The 23,531-nt window shown below is 45.0% G+C and overlaps 2 protein-coding genes and 2 long non-coding RNA genes across 11 annotated transcripts; 3 read left to right on the top strand and 1 right to left on the bottom strand.

Annotated features, from left to right (window-relative positions):
- The first annotated feature begins 406 nt into the window (after positions 1-406).
- On the top strand, positions 407-1,962 carry LOC115248878 (uncharacterized). Of its 3 annotated transcripts, none has more exons than XR_003887599.1 (2): positions 407-614; positions 830-1,962. It is a non-coding gene; the product is annotated as an uncharacterized lncRNA (long non-coding RNA). The 3 variants fall into 3 exon arrangements; XR_003887598.1 differs by having other exon boundaries at positions 857-1,962; XR_003887600.1 differs by having other exon boundaries at positions 408-538; positions 857-1,962.
- A 5,031-nt stretch (positions 1,963-6,993) lies between these two features.
- Positions 6,994-17,896, top strand: inf2 (inverted formin 2). Of its 6 annotated transcripts, XM_029832799.1 has the most exons (23): positions 6,997-7,216; positions 9,445-9,845; positions 10,230-10,345; positions 10,515-10,674; positions 11,341-11,374; positions 11,502-11,643; positions 11,791-11,923; positions 12,075-12,692; positions 12,826-12,977; positions 13,069-13,130; positions 13,212-13,314; positions 13,612-13,697; positions 13,788-13,888; positions 13,968-14,038; positions 14,115-14,222; positions 14,314-14,384; positions 14,461-14,581; positions 14,655-14,819; positions 14,919-15,021; positions 15,251-15,403; positions 15,650-16,480; positions 16,733-16,792; positions 17,440-17,896. In XM_029832799.1, exons 2-22 carry the CDS (start codon positions 9,449-9,451, stop codon positions 16,789-16,791), a joined length of 3,786 nt encoding a protein of 1,261 aa, XP_029688659.1. In that variant the 5' UTR covers positions 6,997-7,216; positions 9,445-9,448; the 3' UTR covers position 16,792; positions 17,440-17,896. The 6 variants fall into 6 exon arrangements, 5 of the variants coding, with proteins under 5 accessions (XP_029688661.1, XP_029688657.1, XP_029688659.1 ...); XR_003887595.1 differs by having other exon boundaries at positions 6,996-7,216; positions 15,650-16,792; XM_029832800.1 differs by lacking the exon at positions 16,733-16,792.
- Positions 17,520-19,166, bottom strand: LOC115248877 (uncharacterized). The gene is made up of 3 exons (XR_003887597.1): positions 19,072-19,166; positions 18,767-18,865; positions 17,520-18,700 (listed from the first exon to the last, which is right to left on the bottom strand). It is a non-coding gene; the product is annotated as an uncharacterized lncRNA (long non-coding RNA).
- Positions 19,167-19,247: 81 nt separating this feature from the next.
- Positions 19,248-23,446, top strand: adss1 (adenylosuccinate synthase 1). Its single transcript, XM_003962432.3, has 13 exons — positions 19,248-19,559; positions 20,373-20,475; positions 20,561-20,623; positions 20,703-20,753; positions 21,110-21,176; positions 21,260-21,367; positions 21,436-21,517; positions 21,596-21,722; positions 21,821-21,975; positions 22,444-22,568; positions 22,657-22,754; positions 22,854-23,003; positions 23,082-23,446. Exons 1-13 carry the CDS (start codon positions 19,371-19,373, stop codon positions 23,132-23,134), a joined length of 1,371 nt encoding a protein of 456 aa, XP_003962481.1. The 5' UTR covers positions 19,248-19,370; the 3' UTR covers positions 23,135-23,446.
- The last annotated feature ends 85 nt before the right edge of the window (positions 23,447-23,531 follow it).

Here is a 23,531-nt window from a genome sequence, read left to right on the forward strand (position 1 = left end):
AGTTAAAAAAAACCTGAGGCACCTAAGGAACGGCAATAATTGCATTGCAACATTCAAATTGGTTTCAAATAAATGCTTAAACTTACAAAACTGTGTGAACCAACTAGCAGCTTGGATTCCATCCACTCTAAAATCCTTCACATTTTTTTCTGTTGGGAAACAATTACTATATCTCCTCATCAATGATGCTATCTGAAGTGCTGTTTAGTTTGGGTGGAAATTTTACACATGCCATGCAAAATGACACTGGATCACTTTTAATAGTTTATATGGGAGGAATTACACTCATGGATTATCAGATAGCACGGGCCGTTACCCCGGCAACATACCTGTGTCTTTAATGCTGAAAGGTTAACCGGATGTTCTTCTCCTGTAATATTTCCGGTTTGACGATGCCAGACTCGCAACAAAAGTAAAGGGGGCCGTGGCGTCCGGAGCGCAGCGCCATCCACCCGATATTACCCACAGAAGATCTGTCACAGTGTTCAGATAGCAAATTCATCTGTTTCCTTCGAGTGTATTATTTCGCTACGGGCAGGTAAATAGTCCCGTTATGCCTCCTGCACGCCTTGCTATTAGTGGTACATGTGAGGTTCATCTCCACATCCGCCCATGTAAGTTAGGTTGCTGTCTGACAACTGCGATTCCTTAAAGTCGGGCTTTGTGGGTGATTTTTCTAGACTGGCCAACTGCAGATCGCTCTGAAATCAGACAAGATTACGTGGGGACATTTGGCAGATCTGGTGATGACTGGACTGCTGACATATCTTTTGCTCATCCACAGAAGTGCAGAGCTGTCTTTTTCTATTCTGCTGTGTGTTCTGATAAGGTTCATCTCATTTCTGTCTGAAATGAGGGCTGCGCTCAGGGATCGCCTGGGCTCCTCTCAGGACTCAGACACTCAGCTGGACGCCAACCTGGAGAGTGCTGACCCGGAGCTGTGCATCAGGCTGCTGCAAGTTCCCACCGTGGTCAACTATTCCGGATTGAAGCGGCGCCTGGAGGGCAGCGACGAGGCATGGATGATCCAGTTCCTGGAGCTGAGCGGGTTAGACCTCCTCCTGGAGGCTCTGGACCGACTCTCGGGGAGAGGATGCTCCCTGTTTTAAAAGATAGTCATATTTAAAAATCGCCCTCTGTACTTGAAATTAAGTCTAAATCTAATTTTATTTTATGATTTTTTATCAAATTTTATCCACAAAAGTTGTCTGATATAATGGAATCAGAATCAATGGTTGTGTCACACTGTTGGGCTTTTCAGTCAGCAGTAATATACGGGGGCAACGTTGCATAACTAATAATGACATATCCCAGAATGCTGTTGATGTAGGAGTTTCTATTCCTGTTAACCCATAATTTACAGATTCTATCAGGAGACAGGAGCTTGAAGCATGCCCTTGCTTTAAACCGATGTGATTTTTACTGTGTTAAGGGAACTTTTACTTACACGTCCAATGCACCGTTTGTTTTTTAGGAAGAAATAGACTATCAATTCTGAATGAATGAAGTGTTCTTTTTATTTAAAACAGAATAGTGGGATTAGTTACAGAAGCTTCTGGGGTCTTGCCACAGGTCCTCAAGCGCTGCGTCTCAGTTCATGAGGAAGAGCCCATAATTTTAGTTTATTTTGTATTTTATTTTAAAATTCAGGTCAGGTAGGAACCTTGGTTTCTTAGGTTGGTTCCAACAGTGTGTTAATTTAAGGCACACGCCCAAAGGTCGAGCATGGCAAGGCAAGCTTGTTATTTACAATCAAATGTTTATGAAAGACCTCATTTCGACCTCGAATGGTGGTCAACCAGGGAGGCATTTTATTTATTTATGTTTCTATCATTTTATGTGTCAATTTAAGTGTATTTATTCATTGTAATATGTGTCATTCTTTTAGTTTGACGGTGGCTTCGTGACTTATGATTGATGGTTTGGCTGAAGTGCATAGCAACCAATAAAAGGTATCAAATAGCATCAGTACCACAAACCTTTTTTTTTTAACAATGTTGAGACAGAAGTGATCGTGATCACCACGCTCTGCAGCCTTGGACACGTCTAATACAATGGTGAAAAAGCAACTGTTTTGATAAGAGTCTCAATAGCACCCTCTAGTGGCCGAAACGCTGGTCTGTTAATCTGGGAAAAATCCAGGCCTCCGTATTGGCGCTGAAGCATGAGCTTGCACTCACTTTAGTGTCCCCTCCAGAACGTGAAGATGCAGCACTATCGCTTCAGTGTGATCATGCATGAGCTGCAGGCCACCGAAAACGCCTCGTACATGGCCACCGTGCTCAGCGTCATCAATGCCCTCATCTTCGGGATGGACGATCTCAGGCAGAGAGACAAACTGAGGAAGGAGTTTGTCGGTAGGTTCCGTATTTTTCCGTGGGTTCCTCATGGATGCACGTTGCCAGGAAGAGTGTTTCCCTCCTTTGCTGGGCGTATACAGGACGGGGCAATTATCTCTGTGGGTCTACTAAGAATAAGTCTCCCGGCCTCATTTTCAGTTTAAAAGATATTAAGCAACACAATAAAACCTGGAGTTTATCGAGCGTGTGTTTGCTGAGCTTTTTGAGGTCAGCATCTCAGGACAGAACACACACAAGGAAGAAAGCAACATGGCCGTGGTTCTCTGAAGTTGCAGGAGTGAAGTTTGTTGCAGATTATAATGCGTATAATCTTCAATTGCAAAAATGGCCAATCCCTGAAGACAGCAACACGCTTCCACCACTGTGGTTCACCACCTCTCACTCTCTCCCCATCTCTCTCAATATCCCATGTAACATTCCTGTTCCACCAAAATGTATCACAATGTAAAGTGTGACTATAACACAGACCCCACCTATTCTATTTGTGATGACATGTAGCTTTAGCAGAACGTCCCAATCGCCTCCCTCCGTCACATTTTTTACATTTCCACTGGAACTCAAATGGAAAATGACAGAGAAGCAGAAGAGCTATTTATTCACAGTGGCTTTTAAAAAGTATTAGGAGTGAAAACCAAAGTTAAATAGCTACAACCCTTACCTTTAATACCGGGGTCACTTAACACCTGGAATTTCTTTCTGCGCTTATGGCTGAAGGGGATAAAATGGGAGAGAAAAAGTTCAATGTGCTAAATGATCATAAGGCAAATATGTAGGTCTTCTGGCGTTCTTTAAGGAGAAAGAGACTGAGCTGGTTTCAGAAAGACTGCACGCAAGTGGAAGAGACTGAAAAAAAAGTGCATAAACAATAATTGAATAAATACATTGAATTCTAAATACCAAGAATAATTGTCCTGGCACAAAAAATAAGCTTTAGGCCAAATATCCTTTATACTTTTATTTTACAGCACATTTGAACATAGTATACACACTGTCGCTAAATAGAAACAAGAGGAACATTATCACCTAAATTGTCACATTTATCAATAATGTTTGTGGTCATCTATTATGAACAAGCATGAATTATTCTATATGGTTAACTTCATCCATGGACAGGAACACCTTGGCATAACTTGTGCAGCTAGCTGGTGCAACGTCTCCGCTCAGTGGCGCTTTTGCTGTATCACACTTTAAAATGACGCCGTTTGCGAGTGTTATCATCTATACCGGCCAAAAGAAGCTAAAATTTAATTCAAGGTAGTTTTCTCTGTCAACTGGACTGGGTTTCTTCTCTTGAAGACGTTTCGCCTTCTATCCAGAAGGCTTCTTCAGTTCTGAAATCGCTGGGGAGAGAGCTTGAAAATATATAGCCCCTGTGGACCATCTGCATGCTAATGATCTGGGTGGTCACCTGAGAGTCGTTAGCAGGGTCGTTGGTCGGGTCGTTCACCTAGTTTCTGTTGAGGTGTCTCCCCTTTGTCTGCTGGGTCACATGGTGATGAGTCACTGGGTCTCTTGGAATGGTGTGAATGTTTGTTTTGCTGTTGGAAGGAGTGGAGGACTGCATTGTATGTGGGTGATAGGAAGTGCCTCAGGCCACCACCTCTGTTTAAGGATGGTTTCTCCAATTTAACATGGATAGCTTCCTTGACCCCCCTTTCGAACCAGCGGTCTTCTCTGGCCAATATATATATATTTTCAAGCTCTCTCCCCAGCGATTTCAGAACTGAAGAAGCCTTCTGGATAGAAGGCGAAACGTCTTCAAGAGAAGAAACCCAGTCCAGTTGACAGAGAAAACTACCTTGGATACAATGACCTGGATGACTGAGAATTTACACAGACATCTAAAATTTAATTCCACATACTAGCACTGTTTTAATGTGTATTTGGTGGTAGAATGACACTTGAACAATAACAAGGCAACTGCTAATGTTTACACGTGAATGCTCTTTAAATGGTAAGCGTTTAGCTTACCCCCCCCCCCCCCCCTTTGGCAGGACAAGGATAACTGGCAAACATAAATTAAATCACAGCCCATGTGGCGTCAAATTCAACACAAGGTCAACAGCTTATTAATTTCATCAGAAAGAAATAATAAAGAGAAGAGGCAGGCAGATGCATAGCTTAAATCCCTTCTGTCAATTGACTTTATGCATTGACATTAAAAGCTACAGACAACCTCTCATAAACAGTCACTATTATGAGCTTCTTTTCCTCAACTAATCGAGCCCAGAGCCAAACAGGAGTGATAAATAATCAATGCCACGGCATCTGTCTCCACAAACTTAATTGTTGGCCCTCAGTGCACTAAACACGAAAGACATTCCAACATTTATCTCCCTAAACCATCAACAGCCCTCAAAAAACAAGTCATATTGGAGCTGCCTTCTTCACAACTTACAACCACTAAATTCCTCTTAGACAATGCTCTGTGGATCACAAGCTTTGAAATCAAATGAAGGAATTCAAGGCCGTCCATAGCTGGATTCCAGATGCTAGACAAAGCAAAACAGGTTATTATGATATATGGATAGCATAATTAAATACTGCGGAGAAGAACATTTAAGGGGCATTGGAAGTGCTCAAACCACATATTCTGAATCCATGATACTAAAGTAAATATGGTTTCCTTCTATCTGCAGTCATACAGAGCTACTCTAATATATTACCTTTTTGAATAGGATGTAGCAGAACACTGCTGTTTGAGCCTTCTGTAGACAGCGCCTCCTCAAAAGACAAAACTGTCAATCTACAAATTAACTATCACATAAACTGTCAGATTTATCAATAGTGTTTGTGGTCATCTATTATGAACAAGCATGAATTATTCTATATGGTTAACTTCATCCATGGACAGGAACGCCTTGGCATAACTTGTGCAGCTAGCTGGTGCAACGTCTCCGCTCAGTGGCGCTTTTGCTGTATCACACTTTAAAATGACGCCGTTTGCGAGTCTTTTATCACCTATATAGGCGAAAAGAACCTAACATTTCATTCCAAATACTATTTTGCCTTTACATTAGACAACAGAAAATACTTTTACATATCATAGGCATGAAGAAATCCCACAGGATTCAAACAAGCTGCCATAACATTCCATACACAAACAAAAGCGTCGTACACTACTTTTTATTTCATTTTCCCCCTAAATATACAACTGTCCTGTTATATTCATTTACTATTAAGGTTTTACATTATTTCATTTTCAGCAAACATATTCTCATATACCTAATCATTTTAAAAATGAAAAAATGGACCCTAAAACTCATCTACTTTTGCCCTCACTCCCATTTACAACTGAGCAGTTCTGTATGTTTCCTTGGAACTATCATGTAAAAAGCAGCACAAATAAAATAAAAATACACCCCATGGCAATAAAGAAAGTCAGACCTACGGTTGTTAAGTATCCATATTGAGTTTCATAATTGACCCTGCTGAACAAGTTCAGCCTAGTCTACTGTACATATACCTGTTTACTCAGTAGCTGTTGCTGCTCACTGTAAAACAAAAAAGTATGTGGAACCATTATAGTCAGTGGGAAAGGTTCAGCCTTTGGTTGGTGCCTATAGAGTGGTGGCTGAGAAGCCACTTGTATTGTTTAGTGTTGAAATTTGAGTAACGATGCTGCAGATTTCATCGTCGTGCTCCCAGCTGAAACCCCAGTTTCCAGCATATTAACAAAGCCATGCTAACACTATGGCATTAGGAGCCACTCAATAGAGGTATAGTTCAGCCAGAACTTGTTCAGTCAGAAAGGCTGAGAGAGACTGAAACTTAACAAAATGTTTAGAAAAATGAACGGCAACATAGCATTGCAACATTTAAATTAGTTTGAAATAAATGTTTACACTTAAAAAACTGCGTGAACCAACTAGCAGCTTGGATTCCATAAATTTTTTTCTGTTTACTATATCTCCTGATCAATGATGCTATCTGAAGTGCACTTTAGTTGGGGTGGAGGGGGTCATGTGCTTCAGGCCTTTGCTGACGAAAATTTAAAAGACAAAACCGCAAAACAGGCAACTTGTAGCTGTTGAAGCCAGTTTTTCTGCCAGCAGCTGTTGGGATGGTTTCGAGCGGAGGAGGGCCTCATCTGGCTGCATGAGCTCAGCAACAAGACCAGACACACTTCAACAGGCATTTAAGCTGGTTTGCCTCCAAAATAAAATCCCGCTTAAACGACGAAAATGAAAATGACTTACTTTTGGTAAATAAAAGGAAAAGAAATCCTTCCTTTTCTTTACTTTTCTTTAATTTCCTTTCCTTTCTCTCTCTTTTCTACCATTATTAGTTCAAATAATGGAATCAGTTGAATAGTCCCCACCTTGTTGGTGCACAGAATGAATTAAAGAGGATTTTTAAAAAACCCGAATGCTATAATTATGCACATGAAACATAATGACCAACCCAAGTCCATCCCATCATGAGTTTCACAATTGCTCGGTTTCTTTACTTTAAGTCTTTCACAGTTATTTGTTTGCTTATGTAAACATGCTGACGCCCGTATGTCAATAGAACGGACCTCTACAGTCAATAACACTGGCGGTGTCCTTCCAGACGTGTCTTTAATGCTGAAAGGTTAATCGGATGTTCTTCTCCTGTAATATTTCCGGTTTGACGATGCCAGACTCGCAACAAAAGTAAAGGGGGCCGTGGCCACTGGAGCGCAGCGCCATCCACCCGATATTACCCACAGAAGATCTGTCACAGTGTTCAGAGAGCGAGTTCATTTTTTTATCTGTTCAAACGTGTATTTTAGAACAAAATTGAATGGCGTATGGATGTCCGTAAACCTCCCGTCCATCTGAGTGCACCAGAGGACGCGATTCTCCAAGTCTACATTTTTGGAATTAAACCAGGTAAGCCATCACATTCTCAGCTGAAACGTGATCTTGAACGCTTAAACACGGTATTGAGCTGTGGCAGCAGCAAAGCGGGGACATTGTGTGTATTGATCTGTTTCTTTCGAGTGTATTCTTTCGCTACGGGCAGGTAAATAGTCCCGTTATGCCTCCTGCACGTCGGGGGAGAAATATCCCACATACCTCAAAGTGTCAGTATTGCGCCTTTACTAGTGCCAATTTGTCTTTTTTTTTATTGTGCTGAATCAAACCAGAATGCAGACTGCACAGACTCATCGTATTCTGGTCTTTTTTTAAACCCCACAAATGACAACAAATAAGTGTCCCATCCTTGAAGTGGCCACGGGAGGAAGAGGGCTGGTACACAGAACACAGATCTACAAAAGACTCCAAAGAAGGACTCTAGTCCCTTGTGGGAGCCACCTGTCACTCCTGCTTGTGTACACAAATGTTCACATTGTGGGCAAAGAACAAACACCACACTGTCAATAAAATGGGCATCAACTCTGAAATGTTCCTGCAGACGTGGTCCTGTCGTAGAGCGCTCCCTAAACCAGCAGGGAGGAGGAGGAGGTTTGGGTATCAGCTGAATGCAAGACAGATGTGTTAAAAGCCCGAATAATGTCACGGTGCCGTCCCCCACGCTGCATCTTTTGTGTGTTTAGTCTTCACCAGCGTTATATAATGTTAACATATGGGAATCCACAAACCGCATCTGGAATTTCCACATAAAATGCATTCAACTGCAACGATAATGGAGATGTTTGTGCGTGCGAATGATGGTTTTACTGTAACGGTGAGCTGCTGCGTGGGCAGCTGAACCAGAGGACAGATGAGTGGGCTTGTGAATCAGCCTGCTATTAGTGGTACATGTGGGGAGCTCTGGCTCACAAGGTTGCAAAGGAAAGTTGCCTATAATTGAAAACACTGCCCGAGAAAATGTGGGGGGAAAAAAAATTCCATGAAAGGACACAGAACAGAGATCAAAATAACAACATTTTAGAGCGCTGACATTTCCGTGGAGGAACACAAGCTGTCAGGCCAGCGGCATGTTATCCGGAGCCAAAGTTTCCTGTCTCTGAAGGATGCTTCCTGTGCAAAGTTCGATAGTTCTGCTTTGGAATTCAGTGGCTTCCCAGCCTCACCTTTTCCTCTGAGGAGTCATGGTCATATTTCATTACAGGAAGTGAATCCGCTGTTCAAAACGATGTTGCAAGTCTCCCGATTACAGGCAGTGACTTGCTAATTTTGGGCCTTATTGGGTGTGCAAGTCAAGAGTTTGCTATTTACCCTCTCCCTGCTGGGGGGGGGGGGGGGGGGGGGGGGCAGGGAACAGCCCATCCATTTTGTTTCCCCTGAAAACCGCACTTTGAAGAGCGCTCTGTGGGCCTATTGTGGAAGCCCATTGTCTGTCCGCCTGCTGCCACGGTAACACTCTCACACTGGCAGCAGAAATGCTGCAGTCACAGCTGATTCCACCAGTTTGGGAGGAAACACCTCAAGCCTTCCGACGTGTCCCCAAGCCCCAAGCGGGAGTTTTGCCCGGGCGGGTTTTTCCATAGTGACCTTTACGTGCAGCCATGTGTTTGTTCATGCGCATGCCTCAGCGCCTCGCCTGTGTACGTTATCCTCGCCAAACATGCTGTCAGCAACAGGAGATAGTACAAATAGTCAGGTGCTGCTTCTGCCCGAGCAGAAGGTTTTCGGTCCAAAAGGCTGATGATGTTGATTTTAGCAGTGTGACGGGAGGGTGTTTTTACAAACAGGCTAGGGTGGGGTGGGGGGAAGGGTGGTGGTGGGGGTGGGCAGTTTGATTACAGAGACGGCCTCTATTCTGAGCCTGTGCGCAGTCATCTCCGCATCCGACCATGTAAGTTTGGTTGCTGTCTGACAATCGATTAGCGATATATTACGTGAAGGGTAAGTCGTGCTTTGTGGGTGATTTTTCTAGACTGGCCAACTGCTGTCAGACAGGATTACGTGGGGACATTTGGCAGATCTGGTGATGACTGGACTGCTGACATATCTTTTGCTCATCCAGAGAAGTGCAGAGCTGTCGTTTTCTATTCTGCTGTGTGTTCTGATAGTCTCTCTCATTTCAGTGCGTTTCCTCTGGCCTGAAGAGCACATTAATACCAGCACTCATGGAAATTATTGATTGTTTACCAAAAGCTTATAAGATCTGCAGGTCACACCAATGAAGAAGTAACTTCTTTCCTCCTCAGCATTATGTCAGGGAAGTCGGACAAGAAAAACAAGTGGGCTGCGCTCAGGGATCGCCTGGGCTCCTCTCAGGACTCAGACACTCAGCTGGACGCCAACCTGGAGAGTGCTGACCCGGAGCTGTGCATCAGGCTGCTGCAAGTTCCCACCGTGGTCAACTATTCCGGACTGAAGCGGCGCCTGGAGGGCAGCGACGAGGCATGGATGATCCAGTTCCTGGAGCTGAGCGGGTTGGACCTCCTCCTGGAGGCTCTGGACCGACTCTCGGGGAGAGGATGCTCCCAAATCTCCGAGGCCCTTCTGCAACTCACCTGTGTCAACTGTGTGCGGGCGGTCATGAACTCCTCCACGGGGATCCATTTTATTATAGAGAATGAGGGATACATCCGGAAGCTTTCCCAAGGTAAGACGCATCCTTTATGTCGTGAAAAATCTTCATATTTAAAGCATTCCCTCTGCAGTTATGTGGGACGAAAGATCAAATTTTATCCTGGACAGTTGGCTCAAATAATGGAATCAGCAAAGTTAAACATTGATTAAATGGTTTTTTGTGACTCTCACCGTTGGGCTTTACAGTCGGCAGCAATGAATCATAGGGGGCAACTTTGCATAACTAATAATGTCATATCCCAGCATGCTGCTGATGTAGCAGTTTCCATTCCCATGATTTACTTATTTTATCAATGGCAAACTTAAGGATCAAGCTATGTTGAAAAGTAGTGAAATGATCCAGACAGGAGCTCGAAACATCCTCGTTTTGAACCGATGTGATCACCCCGCTCTACAGCCCTGGACACGTCCAATATCATGGTGAAGAAGCAACTTTTTGATCTTCTCGCCGCCCTCAGTGTATTCTCTAGAGACGGACATCGGCTGGCGCTGGACGCGCTGGAACACTACAAGGTAACAAGCGACCATCTGTAGCGGGTCCCTGTAGAACCGTTCCTGGATAATAAGAGTCTCAATAGCACCATCTAGTGGCCGAAACGCTGGTCTGTTAATCCTGGAAAAATACAGGCCTCCGTATTGGCGCTGAAGCATGAGCTTGCACTCACTTTAGTGTCCCCTCCAGAACGTGAAGATGCAGCAGTATCGCTTCAGTGTGATCATGCATGAGCTGCAGGCCACCGAAAACGCCTCGTACATGGCCACCGTGCTCAGCGTCATCAATGCCCTCATCTTCGGGATGGACGATCTCAGGCAGAGAGACAAGCTGAGGAAGGAGTTTGTCGGTAGGTTCCGTATTTTTCCGTGGGTTCCTCATGGATGCACGTTGCCAGGAAGAGTGTTTCCCTCCTTTGCTGGGCGTATACAGGACGGGGCAATTATCTCTGTGGGTCTACTAAGAATAAGTCTCCCGGCCTCATTTTCAGTTTAAAAGATATTAAGCAACACAATAAAACCTGGAGTTTATCGAGCATGTGTTTGTTTTCTGTGGAGGTTTTTTTGCTTTAACACAATAAGCTGTGATTATCAAAGGCCTCTGGCTAAAGTAAATATCACTACTGATTCAATCTCACTGAGCTAATTTGATTTTATTATCTTTGCCTGAAAGACAGTCAATGAGAGTCCGTTCCTTTTCTGTGTTACGCAATTCTTTCAACCCCGGGAGCTGAAATTGCTTTTCTCCCTCGGGTGGAATTTGATTTGACAGTTGTCAAGACAGTTTTTAGAAAAAGTCAGAGTTCTGGCTTTTTAAACGCTTCTGGACTCCTGACGGTACCACCCACCCCTCGGACCAATCAGCCATTTGTTTGGCACCTCCTCCTTCTGTGATTGCTCACCTGTGGGTTGCTGCCAATTCCCCAAAAACATGCAGCCTCGGACATCTGTTTGACAGCGTTTTTAAGGATAAACTAAAAGTTGTGACACTCACCACTGTTTTCTGATACCTTCAGGGCTCCAGTTGCTTGACATTCTACCAAAATTAAGGTTGGTCTTCACTCTTTTGCAAGTATCTTTACTAATTCCTGCAGTTTAAGGGTCGGCACTTGGGAATATGGTGCTTTTTGGAAAGGATTACCAGAATTGATCGGATTCACGTGTGGTTAATGTGCAGGGAGCTGGAGGATGAAGACTTGATTATTCAATGTGAAACCTTCGAAGAGGCCATGGCTGAAGATGAGGAGGAGCTGCTGCAGATCTATGGGGGCATTAACATGAGTAACCACGTGGAGGTTTTCTCCCTGCTCTTCAACAAGGTCTGTTTAGATTATTCATCAATTCGCTCTACAAGCCGATTTGGCTTTTGTCATTTTGCACTTTGAACCTGAAAATGCCATTTCTCTGTGTGTGTGTGTGTGTGTGTGTGTGTGTGTGTGTGTGTGTGCGTGTGCGTGTGTGTGCAGGTCAGCAGCTTTCCGGCATCCCTCCAACTGCTGTCCATCCTGCAGACGCTGCTGGCGCTGAAGCCTGATCGCTCTGCCGTCTGGATGGCTCTGGAGACCATCACAAACAGGGCCATTCTGCTGGCCGAGGACAGTGAGTCAGCCCAGAGGCAGCGTTAACACATCACCGCAGGGTCAACGCAGCCGCGGCTAATGGCTACATAATGGCCTCCTCTGTAATTCGTGCGCTGCTGACGGGAAATTCGGCCAGTAAAAATCATTTGTAAGTCGGTCTTTGTGTATTGGTGTCGCAGCCCAGATGGAATCCGTTGACACGATCATCCCGAGGCTGGTGTTCTCCAAATGCTGTGATGGTCATCAGGAAGTGGACGGACAGCTGGCCAAAGTGGATAAGGCCGTGCAGACGGACCTGGAGCAGCAGGAAAACCGACAGCCGCCAAGTGCCACATCCCCAGGGCCGCCGCCGCCGCCACCTCCTCCTCCCCCGCCTCCATTTCCCTGTCTGACCACAACTGCGGCACCTTCTTTGTTTGCGCCACCGCCACCGCCACCACCACCGCCGCTGTTACCTGGAGGACTAGGTGGCTTGCCTGGGAAACCGCCACCACCACCGCCGCCGCTGCCAGGCATGGCTCCTCCCCCTCCGCCTCCACCACCACCACCACTGCCCTGCGGCCCGGGCATGGCTCCCCCACCTCCAGCCCCACCACCTCCCTTCCTGGGTGGCGGCCCACCACCTCCACCACCATTACCTGGCATGCCCTGCCCGCCTCCTCCCCCTGGCATGATAGTGGCCCAGACCAGCCAAGTTCTAGGGTGTGCTGCGAGTCAGAACACGTCCAGCCGCTACCCCTCCCTAAGAATGAAAAAACTCAACTGGCAGAAAATCCGCTCTGTTACCGGTGAGCAGGGTTTTTTCATTTATTGAAGCTGATGCAGATGGTGACATTGTCTTCAGCACAGATTCACTCATGCGGTTTGGTATCGGTACCTGTACCGTGGGTAATGCGTTCCCCTCTTTCTGGGCCCTTACAGATACCGACGGTCAGTCCTTGTGGTCCTCCATTCAGAAAGAATGTCCTCCGCGGGAGCCGGATTACAGCAGCATCGAGCAGCTGTTCTGTCTCCCGGTGGCCGAGAACAAAGACAAAAATGTCAGTGCTCCTGTCAAGAAGGTGTCCAAAGAGGTGAGCGAGGTCAACACAAGAGGTCAACACAAAAAAAGACAGCTGATTGTCTGAGCTACAGTATCAACCAGCCTCTCCAACTTCTTTCTAGATTACGTTCATTGACCCTAAGAAAAGCATGAATTTGAACATATTCCTGAAGCAGTTTAAATGGTAAGATTAGCAATGTTGTTTTCAGCGTCTCGTGCGTGTGTTGGATTGGTTCTGGTATCTTAATTCCTTTTCTCCTTCCAGCAAAAATGAAGAATTTATTGCCATGATCGAGAGCGGGGACCGTGCTAAGTTTGACGCAGAAATGCTCAAACAGCTGCTGAAGCTTCTTCCAGAGAAACACGAGGTTTCCGTCTTTAGCTGCTTGTTTCTGCTGCTAACGATCCTGTTTGTGTGACTTGCCACCTCGGCGAGATGGCTGCAGTTTCCTCCTGCGCTCTGGAAACATGCACATTAGGTTGATCTGAAACTCTAAATCAGCCCTCGCTTGAGGGCAGCACTGCTATTCTCTCCTATGATAACAATAGCCAGAGCAGACAGTTCACCCACAAAAGATGGTCACGTAATGCTAAGTCTCTTCAGATTTCTGCTAAAGGTCCCGCTTTAAAGTGCCTTTTTTTGCTATTCTTGTATCTGTCTCCAGATTGAAAACTTGAAATCCTTCCAAGGAGACAAAGAGAAGATGGCAAACGTCGATCGCTTCTACAGCTCCCTCCTCGTCGTGCCTTGGTGAGCCCGCTGCTGTGGAATTTTGCCGTCTGTCCAACGGATCGTTCCCAGCCAGGGGCTCATTTTGTCTACCTTTTCACTCCCCCTCAGTTATCAGTTGAGGATTGAGTGTATGTTGTTATGCGAAGAGAGTTCTACCATCTTGGATATGATCAAACCCAAAGTCAAGCTGGTGGAGGAAGCCTGCCAAGGTAAACGAAACCTTTAACTTCTTTAATTTGCGCTTTTATTTCCCTAAAAATACTCGACCTTGTGTGACTCCTTCCGTAGCTCTCAGAAATAGCACGCTCTTGCCCAGTTTCTGCCGGCTAATTCTGGACGTCGGGAATTTCCTCAACTACGTAAGAGAATCTTCCTGTATTTTACTTCAGGGGCTCTTAGGATAAATCCCACATACATCACTTGTGTTCTTTCCAGGGAAGTCACACGGGGAATGCTGTGGGTTTCAAGATCAACTCTTTGCTGAAACTCACCGAGACCAAGGCCAACAAGAGCTGCATCACCCTGCTTCATCACATCCTGGAGGTACAAAAACTGGCCCGCAGGTGACGGAACGTTACCCGTCCTGCTTGGTTCTGACTTTTTATTGACGCCGGACGTGGTTCCTGTTCCGCAGGAAGCGGAAGCACACCATCCGGAGCTGCTGGAGCTCCCAGAAGAAATGGAGATTTGCCACAAAGCGGCAGGGTAGACATGTTGTGGTTAACAACCCGGGCTTCTTTCCTGAACAGACGCATAACGCTCTTTACGTTTTTGTCCCCAGAATTAATCTGGATTCGATTCAGTCCGAAGCTGGTGGCTTAGTGAGCCGCCTGGCCATGACGTCAAAGAAGGTCTCCAGTTCTGTGGATGAAGTGAAGGAGCAGTTTACAAGCGTTCTGAAGGTTGGACAGATGCGTCTGCATACACCTACAAGGTGATCGCTGGGTCTAACTGCTTCCCTCTAATCTGCTGTAGGAACATCTGGAAGAATGTGAAGCCCTCACTGAAAGGTTCACCGCAATGGCAGAGAAGAAGAACGAGTTGGCTCTCTACCTGTGCGAAGACACCAACAAGCTCTCGCTGGAGGAGCTCTTCGGAACCATCAAGACTTTTAGAGAACTTTTTCTCAAGGCGTTGAAGGTCGGAAATAATATTTCTGACTGTGTCCTTTGAAACGATGGTGACAAACGGCCGTTTGCTGTGCACGTGCGCGCGTAACAATGTTTTCCCTTCGATCAGGATAACAAAACCAGACGGGAGCAGGCAGCCAGAGCTGAGAAGAGGAAGCAGCAGCTTGCGGAGGAAGAGTCCAAAAGACAAAAAGGAGAGGATGGAAAGATAAGTAAGTTGGAAAATGCCATTTATAAATTATGACCTGACCTGACAGTTGCCAACCAGCAGGGAGGGTGGAATCATAACATTTCAAAAGTATAAAGCAGGGCAGAGATTTATTGGGTTTTTTAACACTGGAGAACAAATGAACATCTAAATTTACACGAGCTGAGGACCTTTTTTTTTAAAAGAAGCAAAGATAACAGTAAAATCTTCCTTCATCTTCTGTCTTTTACCAGTCAAGAAAGGATTTGTCCCACAAAACGACGGCTGCATCATCGACCATCTCCTGGCTGATATCAGGAAAGGTTTCACCCTCAGAAAGACCAGGCCCAGGTGCGATTCGGAAAGCCTCCCTTCTAATGAAATGCGTAGGAATACCTGCCCCTCTGGTAAGGACGAGAGATGTTGGCCTTTATCTGCAGTTTGTTGCTCTCCTCCTGAGCCACACGGCTGCGAACCACAGCCTTGCTGCTTTATATATTTATTTGTTGTGCTTTACTACTTTGTGTGTACACTCCTTTGCTTTGCAAGGCCTAATTTTCTGGCCTAATTTCTGGTTTCTTCCATCTTTGAAATGTCCCTCCGTCCTTTTCGTGCATATCTTCATCATCCCCCCTCCTCCTTTTGCTCCCCAGAGTCAAATGCGAAGCCTGCAGAAGAAGGAATCGCAGATCTGGCCATCAATTCAGATCCCACCAAACCTCAGCCCGGGGGTCACCAGGCCACCACAGAAGAAGCGAACGGTTCCACCAGCCCGTCGGACAAGACTCCTCCGGCTCCAGGGAGTTTGGCGCAGGATGGGCCAGCTGCTCCTCTCGAAACACTCCCAGTAGACGCGAACACATCAGCGCAGGCACCCCTGGAAAACCCGGCATCAAGGCAGGATGGTGCACACCCACGAGAATCTGAAGTATCTTCATGTGAGGCGGCCCAACCGGATCCCCGGGCTGAAGGGGAGAACCAACCCCGTGTCGCCACAAATGGAGTTTCATCAGATTCGGCTGAGAGTAGCGTCCTCACCCCTCCGTCCCTGACAGATCTGGACCTGCAAGAGGCGGCGTTAGATGGCAGCAGCGGGGAGCCCCAGAACATCGCACTTGAGGATCAGGCAACGAGCGGAGTGAGCGCCGGCACGGAGGAAATTCTTTTAGACGCCACACACGGCGTGACACAAAGAAGAGAAAGCAACTTAATGGAAAGTGAAAGTGGCGATAAAACGACAGGCCGCCAAGCGGAAACGGCACAGAAGGGCGGAAAGGAGCGAAAACTTATCATTGTAAAAACACTCCGCCGCGACGAAGTGGTGACTCACAGACGTTTGGACGCTAAATGCGATGAAGGCATCGCAGGGTGGGAGGTGCCAGATGGGCTGCAAGCAGAAGACCCGTCGGCGTCGGAGGGAGCGAAGCCCGAATCAAAGAAACGCCACAGCCTCTTAAAACGAAACAAAAAGAAGAGTAACCAAGGTAACGCCCTTCACATCAATAAAGGTCACTTTTGGAACGCTAGCCTCCCAGAATCTCCCAGTACCATTCTTATTTGCTTCATTTTTATCGCATTTTATATGATGAGTCATGTCGGCGTGTACTTGTAAGATTTTTTGGTAACTTTTTTTTAAAAAGATCAATCACTGTTGGCTGGGTTTGATTTGCATATATAATGTTGAATGGACTGAATTGCAGCCAGTTTGTTTGAATGCTCTGTTTTCCGTTTTGAAGCGCAAGGTAACAGTGGGACAGGACACATAAAACATAAAAAGGGCTGTGTGTTGCAGTGAGGTAGGTCCCATCGATGAGACGGCACGCTGTAAGCAGGGACATCATCCTAATGATCTTTGTCCCAGCAATGCATCATTTGTTGGTCTAACCGGAATCTGGATCTCATTTGTTGTCTGTCGTCCGACTTCTAACTCTCGCTCACTTTAATGCTCGTTGGTGATCAATTCCAATGTTGATGTGTTTCAATTCCACCACATCCGGGGGGAAAAAAAAGAACATCAAAATCTAACTGTGGATGTACTTTTAATCCGTATCAATTAATCCTAACAACGTCAGTCTTCTGGTCTCGAGCAGTCTTGCAGTTGTGAAGTCTTTGTGACGTCATCGTGGAGCTGCCTCACCCAAGCTGTCACTTTTCCATCCTTCCATATTTTCTTGTCCATTCTCCATGAATCTGCAACTGGGACTAATACTAACAGTTTTGTGTGCTTCCTGTAAACTGACCTTCTGCTAATCTGACTTTGGAAATCATACAGATTAAATACATTAAAAAATTACCTCTCAAAAGGGGAAAAAAAAAATAGGGTCAATATTTTAAAAGCTGCACATTTTATCCAGAAGCTGTACACTTAATAAAGATATTAAAATGTTTTCATTACGCCTGTTTTGTTTTCTGACTATTCATTTTGTTATCTGTCCTCCTGCAGGTCACTCAAAGAAGAGGAAATCGAGAGGAAAACGAAACTGTTAGCTTCACACAAGTTCTGTGATGGGCGGAGGAATAAAGTGTGCTTTTTATTTTGTAAAAGTTTAATAATATCGACTCGGGCGGCGGTCAAGATGGACCGAAATGCATCTCTGTCCGTCTATGTAAATAACTATGTCATTTTCTGAGTGGTTTTGATTAAGAACTAATTTAAAAGAGTTGGAAATGCTTTATATGTTTTGTAAACTTACTTGCAATATGCCGTGGATGTGTTTTACTGTGCTGAATTGTCTGGCCAGCACCTGTTGAACAAAAACAATGCTACGTGTGGTGCAAAATATTTAACTGAACTGCCTGAAATTCTTTGGTATCCGAATGTTAATACACAAGACAAAAATTTAATTAATTGTAACTTTTAATGTTAAATATATTTTTTAATAAAAGTGAATGTGAATGTTTCATTTTGTTTTTGAGCACGTTCAATAAATGTCGGTGAACTTTTAGAATTAATTGGATTAACTAATTTGGCCCACTGCGCCCTCTGCTGGTCATTCTGTAGATCACTTGCCGCCATAAAGTCTACATGATATTTTGACAGTTTCGCAATGTCACTGACAACCAGAAAGAAAAAAAAAATGTAACAGAAAGAGGACGAAAACACAGATGTGCATTTTTGCATTTCTCATTGAATGTAGACATTGTGGTCAGATTTTTCAGTAGTTCAGTAACATTAGCTACAACGGTTTTGATTTTCAAAGCAGCATCTTTTCCGCCTCCTATGGGGTCATTGCTGCGAGCGTCCGTGCAGCTCTATTCATCTGAGGTGACCTTGGTCCTCATCACTTCCTCTGGTTGCCATGGTGAACTCCTCGTTGTGATTTACACAACATTCTGTTACATTTTAACAGGCAGCGTTTCCTTTAAAGATGCACGTTTCTCCTGATTCTCGTCTAGACAACCAAAACATAAACACTGAATGATGCCTGTGGAAAATATAGAAAGATGTGAGCCCATTTTCGAGGACGGTGTTTTCAGCTGGATGCTGCAGAGCAACTCCCCCATGTTTGGGAGCAGCTCGGCAGCCTTCACAACAGGCTGCAGGATCACACTGCCAAAAGTGACCTTATGGCCGGTGCCATGAAATCACCTTAAGGGTTTCAGGGTTAATCATGTTTGCCACTTTTGCCCCTTTGGAAGTCCTCTCTCAGTGAGTGTGGGGGCCACCAAGAAGATCCTGAGCCACCATCAGGATATTTTCAAGCCTACAGAAACCAGTAATCAGTTTCAGGAAATAAAGACTTGCACGTACTGAGCAACCTTTCACTCACTCGACACAGATGCTTTTTCTGGATCAGTGGGTCACACTTTCTGACGCTGCTGCCTCGACAGCGCCCCCGTCTGGACTAGAAGGTACTGCAACATTTGCTCTGAAAAGTACAACGGAGAGGATCCTTAAACTGGTTGCACTGGTTCAAAAGATCACCGCGCTGCCAAGATGTGGCTCAAAACGACAAAAGTCGAATTTACATTAAGGAGAAGCCAAAAAAATAAAACTGCCTGAGAAATTGTGCACGTCACATCCTGAAAGATGTGAACAGGGATTTTAAATTTGTACGTTTTCCATCTCACACACCTTTGTTGACACAAAATACCTGTTTTGATATTTGCCTTTACACAGTGGTCTCACACACACACACACACACACACACACACACACACACACACACACACACACACACACACACTGGTTGTTGTGGAAAGGCTTTTCTGTCGTTGCCTTCGACAGCCTTGGAGACAACTTGTTCGAGCACGGCGACGCACTTGTGCGCGTCTGGCTCTGACATCATCAGCTATGAGCGGACAGATATGGCAATGCCACCCTCTCAGACCGTTTAGTCTTCTTGAGACCAACGGACTCACGCCATCGCCACCATGTCTCTGAACTGGTCTGGCAAAGACCACAAGAACACGAACCAGCCCGCCTCCGCGGGGCAGAAGCGTTCCCGCACCGACTGCGGGAACAAGGTGACGGTGGTGCTCGGTGCGCAGTGGGGCGACGAGGGCAAGGGGAAAGTCGTCGATTTGTTGGCGACCGAGGCAGACCTTGTCTGCAGATGTCAGGTAAATGGTTGGTCTACGGTGCTTCGTGTGGGCGGGTCCTTTTGGGAAAAACGTTGATTGATTCTTTTATATATATGTGACGAGATCTTTTCTAGAGAAACTCAAATGGAATCTGTCACTGACTGCTGGGGCGCGAATGGTGCTCAGGGGGCAACGCACTCGAAGACACTCGTACCTCTGTGATTTGTTAAATATTATCAACTTTGTATGGCTATCAACCTTTGATTTGATGAAAATATACATATATTTATTACTAGAATGTGTGAATGAATGGATCGCCACAGTAGATCACACCGAGGGATTCTTAAAATGTGGTCTTGTGCAGCTGAATTAATAATTTAGGTAATTGAGGCTTAAATAGTTACAAAATAGAAAATGTTAGATTAGGTTTGCTGCACCAAATGCAACATGATAGTTTAATTTCTTTATTAAATGCTCCAAATCCACAGCATTGGATCATAGAGGACACAGTTACTCACAATATTTCTATGTTAAAAAAGGAGCCTCATAAATGTCTCCGCCAGCTTACATAAATTGAGGTACCCATAGGTTCACCCAGCCAACAGTTGCTGCTGAGCACTTTGTGACAGCCCTGAGCACCCTGTGTGCTGAGGCTTGAGAGCCCCACCCACCGGGCAAGAGAGAGGTCACATTCTCCAGCTTGATATGTGAGAAGGCCACAGGCAGCCTGTTAAAGCGCTGCATGTAAATATCTGAATTTGGAATAGGGTGGCTCATCGCAGTCTCATTTTGTTTGTGTTACAATGTACTATGTTGTGATCCAGTCTCCATGTCCCCTGGTTGAACCTGCAGGGTGGGAATAACGCCGGACACACGGTGGTGGTGGACGGCAAGGAGTATGACTTCCACCTTCTCCCGAGTGGAATCATCAACCCTAAAAGCACATCCCTGATTGGTAAGTGGGCTCATTTCCCCCTCTATAAGGAGAGAGAGGCAGACATTCCTGCAGCCCGCTTGTTATTTTGCTCGTGCTCACACAGGTAACGGAGTGGTCATACATCTACCTGGCTTGTTTGAGGAAGGAGATAAAAATGATAAGAAAGGTATTTATAAAAACGGACACGTGACAAATAGAGAAATGGGTTTTCCTCCAATGAGATGGTTTTTTTCTCCCTCCCTTAGGGCTGAGAGGCTGGGACAAAAGACTGATTGTGTCAGACAGAGCTCACCTTGGTAGGTACAGTATATCTGTTTATAGGCTTCGGGAGAAGAAAATACACGCATGAGCCTTAACGGCACATTGGTGGTTGGAGAGTGTTGGGGGATCAACAGAACAAATGAAAGGAGGGCTTTTTCTCTGGAAAAATAAATGAAAAGCCTCTCCAGCCATCATGTGGTGCCTTCAGGTGTCTAAAAGTGTGGTATTTTTCCTCACAGACGTCCTAATTCACTGATTTTGTCCAAATCAGTGACCTTCCAGAGCAGCCGTACTGACTGTGGAGATAACGAGTTGGTTTTGATTTTCAGGTGAACCTTTTTTGGGGGGATTCATTCATTGCAATAACTGACATTTTTGTCATCATCCACAGTGTTCGATTTCCACCAGGTGGTCGATGGTTTGCAGGAAACCGAAAGACAAGCTCAAGAAGGAAAGACGTATGAGTTTGTCAGTAGTGCGCTAGGAATATGAATTGCCACTTATTCCACAACAGTCCACACATTTGCTTTTTTAATGACAGCATCGGAACAACCAAGAAAGGAATCGGTCCTGCGTACTCTAGCAAAGCATCTCGCACTGGCCTGCGTGTGTGTGACCTACTGGCTGATTTTAAGGACTTCTCCCTGAGGTACAGGCATGGACATATTAGACAAAAAAAAAAACTATTTTGTTCTTGTTAATTTCTCTTTCTTACAGATTCAAAAACCTTGTCCGTCAGTACCAGTCCATGTACCCGTCCTTGACAGTCGATGTTGATGACCAACTAAAGAAACTCAAGGTACAAACTGGTGGCTATTGGACAACAAATGTCATAAAAGTTCCACAAAGACCTATATCCTCTTCTGGTCTCGTGCAGGACTATGCTGAGAGATTGCGGCCAATGGTCAGAGACGGCGTCTACTACATGTACGAAGCGCTTCACGGAACGCCAAAGAACATTCTGGTGGAAGGGGCCAACGCAGCCCTCCTTGACATTGACTTTGGTACAGTTAGTGGCCGTTGAGCACAGTGCAAATGCTTTTGTATGAACGCAGGTAGCGGGTGCCATTGAGTCACAGTGACATGAAATTGTCTTTTCCAGGCACATATCCATTCGTGACATCCTCAAATTGCACCGTGGGAGGGGTCTGCACTGGTCTGGGTATCCCTCCTCTGAATATCGGCGATGTGTTCGGGGTATCGAAGGCCTATACGACCAGAGTGGGAATCGGGGCCTTCCCTACAGAACAACTGAACGTAAGCAAAGCTATTTGCTATTATCAGGATATGAATTCGTGATTGCTTTACATACTCTGTTTGCTTTGTTTTGTATGAAGTGGAGACACATGACATTTTATGTAGATCCCTGATGTTGTGCTTGACATGCACAGCTTGTGATCATATGTCTTGTGGTTGGTTTGTTCTCTGAGTGAGTGCAGCTGTCAAAAATGATGATAGATGGCCTCAACCCAAAGTCTCTTTAACTCATATGCAGATCACATGTTCACAGGGATAAATTTAGGGCCTGTGCAGGTTCAGGATATATTTACAGTGTGAGACAGGGTTGTGTTACTTGTCACGGGAGCTGAGCAGACACCCGGGACAAGATGTTCAAACTTTATTCTTTAACCTTTGTGATGTTTTTATGTTCCACTCTCAGCAGAAATGGGTATATTGTTTGCCTTATTGTTGAACGCCATGTGTCATTTTGCCTTTGGACTTCAGGCAGTAGGAGAGCTGCTGCAGACCAGGGGTCACGAAGTGGGGGTGACCACAGGCAGGAAGAGACGCTGTGGGTGGTTGGATCTCGTCATTGTTAAATATGCGCACATGATCAATGGTTTCACAGCGTAAGTCTATAGAGAGGTTTTGGCAAGTTTCTTGGTGCCTTCAGACACTATATTCCATTCATAACTCTTTTTGTCGCCTCTCAAACAGCATTGCGTTGACAAAACTTGACATTCTGGATGTGCTGGATGAAATTAAAGTTGGAGTTGCATACAAACTTAATGGGAAAAGAATTCCCCATTTCCCTGGTAATCTGCTTGCAAAAATAGAGGAAATATAGAGATCTTTGAGGTGTGTTTTATGACATGGAATGTTGATTTAAATAACACGATTTCTGCCAAACACAGCCAATATGGACGTTTTGCACAAGGTGGAGGTCGAGTATGAAACCTTCCCTGGATGGAAGTCAGACACATCTGCAGCAAGGAAGTGGAATGACCTACCAGTCAAAGCACAGAACTACATCCGCTTCATCGAGAACCACATCGGAGTCCCAAGTATGTTTAACATAGTCACAAAATTAGAAATACAGCATATCTGGGTTTGTTAATTTAATTTCTATTTTTCTTCTTCAGTTAAGTGGGTTGGTGTCGGAAAGTCCAGGGAATGCATGATCCAGATGTTCTAAAGGCACGGAGTGGAATCACGATCTATGTGACCCCATCATCCTTTAGGATTATGTTCATTACCTAATAAACGTCACTGTAACCTCAGATTATTAGCAACTTTTTTGTTGTTTTGCTGCAGATCAAATTTGTTTACAGTTGTGAAAAGTACTGCACAGTAAAAATCAAGTGTTTTAAAGGTCAAACTGATTTTTGGTCCAAACGAAATTTACTCAAAGTTTTAATCTATAAATATTTACCATTGCTTCATCATACGACAAACGTGTAATCATGACAAACCTGCATTTTACTTGAAAATAAATTGGAGTAAGGTATTTGTCCGTTATTTTGCGTCCCCCCGTGAAGGCAGCACAGTGCAGATCAGCCATACTTATAAAGCACGTGACTCTACAACAATCT

Source organism: Takifugu rubripes, chromosome 2, assembly GCF_901000725.2.
Source record: "Takifugu rubripes chromosome 2, fTakRub1.2, whole genome shotgun sequence".
NCBI classification, from domain to species: domain Eukaryota; kingdom Metazoa; phylum Chordata; class Actinopteri; order Tetraodontiformes; family Tetraodontidae; genus Takifugu; species Takifugu rubripes.

Bases quoted from the DNA above. Each gene is read 5' to 3' on its own strand.
- adss1 (XM_003962432.3), top strand. From the start codon at position 19,371: ATGTCTCTGAACTGGTCTGGCAAAGACCACAAGAACACGAACCAGCCC. The intron at 21,723-21,820 runs GTACAGTTAGTG...TGTCTTTTCCAG, and splicing joins CCTCCTTGACATTGACTTTG to GCACATATCCATTCGTGACA. The intron at 22,569-22,656 runs GTAAGTCTATAG...CCTCTCAAACAG, and splicing joins ATGATCAATGGTTTCACAGC to CATTGCGTTGACAAAACTTG.
- inf2 (XM_029832797.1), top strand. From the start codon at position 9,449: ATGTCAGGGAAGTCGGACAAGAAAAACAAGTGGGCTGCGCTCAGGGAT. The intron at 10,346-10,514 runs GTAACAAGCGAC...TGTCCCCTCCAG, and splicing joins ACGCGCTGGAACACTACAAG to AACGTGAAGATGCAGCAGTA. The intron at 14,820-14,918 runs GTCGGAAATAAT...CCCTTCGATCAG, and splicing joins TTTTTCTCAAGGCGTTGAAG to GATAACAAAACCAGACGGGA.